The sequence below is a fragment of the Nematolebias whitei genome, chromosome 7, assembly GCF_014905685.2.
Source record: "Nematolebias whitei isolate Nwh7 chromosome 7, NemWhi1, whole genome shotgun sequence".
NCBI lineage: Eukaryota > Metazoa > Chordata > Actinopteri > Cyprinodontiformes > Rivulidae > Nematolebias > Nematolebias whitei.
This window is the reverse complement of record NC_056504.1, coordinates 1,844,082-1,849,660: the sequence shown is the minus strand read 5'-3', so window position 1 is coordinate 1,849,660 and position 5,579 is coordinate 1,844,082. Positions and strand designations below refer to the sequence as shown.

Genomic DNA, 5,579 nt, shown 5'->3' with positions numbered 1-5,579 from the left:
AATCAGCTGTCTGTTAGCAAAATATTATATGAAGCACTGGAAATAATCTCTGGATTTATGGTTACAATTAAATTCATCAATTAAATATGGCTGTCACATCAAACTCCATTTAGAGGTGATTAAAACACTAATTAATAACTATAGTTCAGTCGGTTCTACATATTTTTTGTTAAAATTCCTTCTTTAGTTTTAGGTTTTAAAATTAAATTTATTCAAATATGGGAATAACAATTGTAAACATTGCTTTTTATTATAAGTTATACATCATTTATTCACATGACATTGTTTTGTAAAATACACAACATGGCAGCAAACATTTTAAATAACTTTTCAACGTATTTATTTACACTTTATGCATTATTTGTCTCCTAACTGGAGCAGCTGTTGGTCCAGGACTGGACCAGGATCCTAAAACTCACCGCAGGTCTCAGAGTCCAGTCAGAACCAGGTGGAGGGGCAGAACCTCAGCTCTGCAGGTCCCTGGAGGCGTCGGAGATTGAGATGCTCTCGTGCAGCTTCCTGATGTGCTTCTTCAGGTCAAAGTTGCGGCAGAAGCCTTTCCCGCAGGTGGAGCAGGTGAAGGGTTTCTTGTCGTTGTGCGTGTGCATGTGGAACGTCAGGTTGTAGATCTGATGGAAGGCCTTGTTGCAGATGGAGCACTTGTACTGCTTCTCTCCGCTGTGGGTCAGCTTGTGGTTCTTGTAGTTCCCTAAATAAACCAACACGATAAACTAAATGTTCCCTCATCAAATCTGGAGCTCATCAGTTCAAATATTCTACTTTTGTTTTGCTGTAAAACAACATTAAAACAATCATGACCCTCAGATGTTTCTACTAAAATAAAGATGTTTTGTCCAAACAAATATTTTATTTTCTACACATCTGAATGAATTTAGATTTATTTTTCTGTGAAATGTGAACACAAACCAGCTGTTACTAAATCATTTATTATTATTATTATTGTTGTTGTTGTTGTGGTTGTTGTTAATAATAATGCTGTTTTTTAACTGTTTGGACTCCATGTTTAACGAGTCTAAAATTAATGTCTCACATCATCTGCAAATGGTTTGAACTCAGATCATCATGTGATGAGAAACGATGACATGTGGTCCTCAGATTTCAGGAGTACTCTCAGCTACTACCACCAAGCTGAAGCTGTTTAATGTGCGGGGTCAGAGGGATTAGCCATGTTGGCTCTAACTGCTCACCTTGCAGCAGTTTCATTAAGACTTCAGTGGTTCACAAGATATTTTGCTAACAGGTACATACGGTTGAGGCCAAACTATAAACAAATATGTTGCACAACGTGCACTTCCAGTAAACTTTGGGGACGACGCTCAGCTACTACCAGGTGGACGTGGCAGCCGTCTTGGATGGGAACAAAAAAGTTAACAAGTGAAGCTGCTTTCCGCTCTCAACTTGTCAAAGCTGACCCGGACCCAAACGTGCTGGAAAGTGACAGCTTCTGTTTCTAATGATCCATGATCCGTCCTGAACACCCCCCCCCCCCCCCCCCCCGGCGATAATGGGCCCGTCAAGTATCTGTGGATTCCTCAGGACTTTGACCACATTGCTCCACAGACCTCACACAAACAGTCTCCAGCGGGGTGGGGGGTGGGGGGGTTTCAGTCACCCTCTTTCATGGAGGGAGGAAAGTATATAAATTTAATTTACATTATTTATTTATTTGCTTGTTTATTTATTTTATTGCTTCAATTTTTAAAGCAGTAATTGAAAGGCTTTGTAATAATAAATATTTTTGTCTTGTGGCCCGGACAATAAATAAAAACAACAAAATAATATGAGAATGAAATTTAAACATTGAGCTCAGATTTTCATCCTGATGTTTCAAATGTTTTAATTCAATTCTTGTGAAGAAAAAATAAAGGTAAAATATTTTTATTATAATTATAATTATATTAAAAAGAAACTGTCCAGATGACAATATTTAACCCTTTTTTGTGATTTATCTACATGGATGATTGAGCTTTCAAACCTTTAAAAAAAAAATTTATTATATGTTTATGAATTCATTTTTTCTGTAAATATCTGAAAGTCTTTTCAGTAGATTTGAACCGTCCAGCTCAGAGCAGACCAGAACAACAAGCATCATTTCCTCTGAATAATGTGAACTGTTGAGTTTTGGTGGGTTTGTGTGGTTCTGGTACCTTTCTGGTGGAAGCCCTTCCCACAGAACTCGCACACGAACGGTTTGTATCCCGCGTGGATCCGCACGTGCGTGTTGAGTGTGGAGCTCCTGTTGAACGCTTTCCCACACTGGCTGCATTTATGGGGCTTCTCCTTTGGTTGGGGGGGGGGGGGGGGGTAGTTGAAGTAAAGCAGAAGATAGTTTGTCTATCTGTTGTGGATCTAGAGTAGAAGACAGTTGTTGTATTTGTTGTGGATCTACACCCCCTCACCTGTGTGTGGATGATCTTGTGCCTGCAGAGCGTGCTCGCCTGGCGGAAGCCCTTCCCGCACACCTTACACACGAAGGGCCGGGCCCCGGTGTGCACGGGCATGTGTCGGGTCAGGTTGTAGTGCGCGTTAAATACCTGCACACACCAGCACCAATTCAAAATGATTACATTTTACATGCTGTCCTAAAATTAGACGTTTACATTGGAAATAATAATTTAATCATTTTGTTTAGAACTGTTAAAAATTATTTTAAAAACATTTCAAAGAAAGCTGTGTCAAAAAAACACACAAACAAATAAATACACAAATATATAGCATAAATAAATAAATAATGAATAGCATAAATAAATAAATAAATAAATTAATTAATTAATTACCTTTCCGCACACTTCACATGTGAAGTTCTTGTGTTTCCCATCTGCTCCAGTCCCGGTTCCGCTCACCTTCCCGTGCGCCTTCATGCAGTTCTTCTCGGCGGACAGAACCTGGTTCTCCTTCACGATGTGGTCCAGCTGGCCCGGCAGGTGCTCCTTGTGGGGGTACTGAGGGGTGGGAAGCCTGTCGGAGCCGCTCAGCTTGCTGTGGTCCAGCAGCAGCAGTCTGTGGTGGGCCGACAGGGGGGCCTGGGCCTGCGGCCCGGAGAACCAGGGTCCGGCCAGCAGCTCGGACTGCTGGTAGTTCAGGTAGTAGAGGGACGCGCAGCTGGGCACGGACACGGCCTGATGCACAACCTGCGGTTTCACCACTCTGCTCCCGTGCGTCGGTACCGGCTGCTTGAGACCCGGGCAGGCCCTGAAACTGGATCTCCACAGTTCAGAGTAGTTCATCAGAGCCTTGGTGTGCAGGTCGTAGCTGAGGGGCTGCAGGGGGATCATGCAGGGGATCGGAGAGCAGAAACCCAGCAGCTTCTTTCCCTCGGAGCGCTCCTCCGAACCCCACCTCGGTTCTGAGCTTTTGGACATGATTCGCTCGATGGAGAAGGCCAGGGCCTTGGGGCCCGCGGTGGGCCCAGTCCTACCGCAAGACATGACCGAGTCCATTTAGTCCTGGTCCCAGCAGAACCTGTTGACTGCTCTCCTGTATGGTTCCGACCCAGTTGTGATTTCAGTTTCCGGAGCTCCCAGCAAAACCAGAGCACATCAGTTCAATCAGAACCATCCTGTCAGAGGCATTTGGACTGAAATGAACCCAGAACAACAGCATCCGGGTGGGGGGCGGGGGACTAATCCTCATTAACTACTGACCCGGAATGGACGGAACCTCAAGGTTCGGTGGCGACAGGAGGAAGAGGAGTGTGTTGTGTCAGAGGTTCTGCTCAGATCAGAGTGAAGAGAGCACGCGGCAGCCACTTCCCGCCCCCTCCTCCTCATCATCATCATCATCTGCTGGTACGGGAGGAGCCGCCCCCCACCAACCTGAGAGCGGGTCAACATGTTCTGACCCGGATCATTCAACAGAACCCGGGAGGACACCCGGCTCTCCTTTCTTCTTCCTCTTTTCTTTCACCGTCTGGGGCTTCAGATGAGTTCGAGGTTGTCCAGTTTAAGATTCTCCCTTTGGACCCAGAACCCTTTGGACCCAGAACCCTTTGGACCCAGAACCCTTTGGACCCAGAACCCCGGGACTCTGGCTCCACTTTCTAAAGAAACCGTTTTACAGCAAGATTCAAAGAAAAGTGAAGAAAAACCTCTGAGCAACTAAAAGCACCGCGTGAGTCGTGCACGTGCGTGTATGTGTGTGTGTGTGTGTGTGTGTGTGTGTGTGTGTGTGTGTGTTGGGTGGGGGGATTAAAGAGGGGAGGGGGGACAAAGATTTTCTTGCTCAGCCTCAGACTAATGGAAGGAGAGACTTTCTAAAGAAGTTTGTTGGAATTTGCAGAACAATCCGCAGCAGCGGTGTAAGCAGGAGATTTAACGTGTGCATGTGTGCGCGCACGTGCGTGTGTGTGCATGCACACGTGTGTGTGTGTGTGTGTACACATTTCAACCTACATTAAAAAAAAAACTCTAGTACCTTCTTCTCAAATACAGTTTATTTAGACACAAAATGTAACATGAAGACAAAATTAATTTCAAATTCAATCTAGCAGCTTGAAAAAAATAAAAAAATAAAAATAAAAACCATCATTGTTTATAGGGCGGCACGGTGGCGCAACTGGTAGAGCTGCTGCCTCTCAGCGAGCACGTCCCTGGTTCAAACCCCGGTCCAGGGGCCTTTCTGGGTGGAGTTTGCATGTTCTCTCCGTGCATGCGTGGGTTTTCTCCGGGTGCTCCGGTTTCCTCCCACAGACCAAAAACATGCATGTTAGGCTGATTGGTAACTCTAAATTGTCCCTAGGTGAGAGAATGGTTGTTTGTCTCGTTTGTCTCTATGTGTCCCTGTGATGGACTGGAGACCTGTCCAGGGTGTCCCCCGCCCCTCGCACAGTGATTGCTGGACATGGACACCAGCGACCCCCGTGACCCAAAAATGGAATAAACGGGTAAAGAAAATGGATGGATGGATCATTTTTTTATAGAAAATAAAAAGTTACACTAAATGAACTAAATTATTTTGAACATGAGCTCAGAATAAACATATCTATTTAAAGATTGGGAAGAATATGTATAATATGATTTTTATAGAATTAAAAAGAGGCCAATGTCTGTCCCTTTATTTAAAAGGAACATATTTACGTTTGGCACATTGAAAAAAATGTATAAAATATTAGTCATATTTGTTTATTTGGTTATGAACAATTTGTTAAAATAAATAAATTTATATTGTTTTAATTTTTGTCATTTTGTCTGATTTACCAGATGTTTGGAAAAACTCTTATTTTAATGACTCATAATCAATTAAATTATTATATGTTTGCAACATGTTTTATTATGTTTCCTTGAAATGTTTGCAAAACTGCACTTTCTGTTGTTCTCCTCAGTAAGCCGTCATAAACACATTACCTACTTCAGACAAAGGTTGTGACAGTTGGATTAATGAAGGGGAAGGAAGTTTTATGTTTTGTATTATTAATTGTGTTTAAAAAAAAGTCCAAGGAAAATGGCAAAAACTGGCTTTATTACTATTATTGCTATTAAAATCAATATAATACATTTCCCACATGAGGACACGTGACCCGTGTGTCAAAACATTTCTGGACTAAACATTTAACTCCTTCC

The 5,579-nt window shown here is 43.0% G+C and overlaps 1 protein-coding gene across 1 annotated transcript; it reads right to left on the bottom strand.

Annotated features, from left to right (window-relative positions):
- Nucleotides 1–464: 464 nt before the first annotated feature.
- fezf2 (FEZ family zinc finger 2) lies at nt 465–3,462 on the bottom strand. The gene is made up of 4 exons (XM_037679157.1): nt 2,799–3,462; nt 2,421–2,555; nt 2,169–2,301; nt 465–709 (listed from the first exon to the last, which is right to left on the bottom strand). The coding sequence occupies exons 1-4, from the start codon at nt 3,459–3,461 to the stop codon at nt 465–467; spliced, it is 1,176 nt and encodes a 391-aa protein (XP_037535085.1). The 5' UTR covers nt 3,462.
- Nucleotides 3,463–5,579: the final 2,117 nt, after the last annotated feature.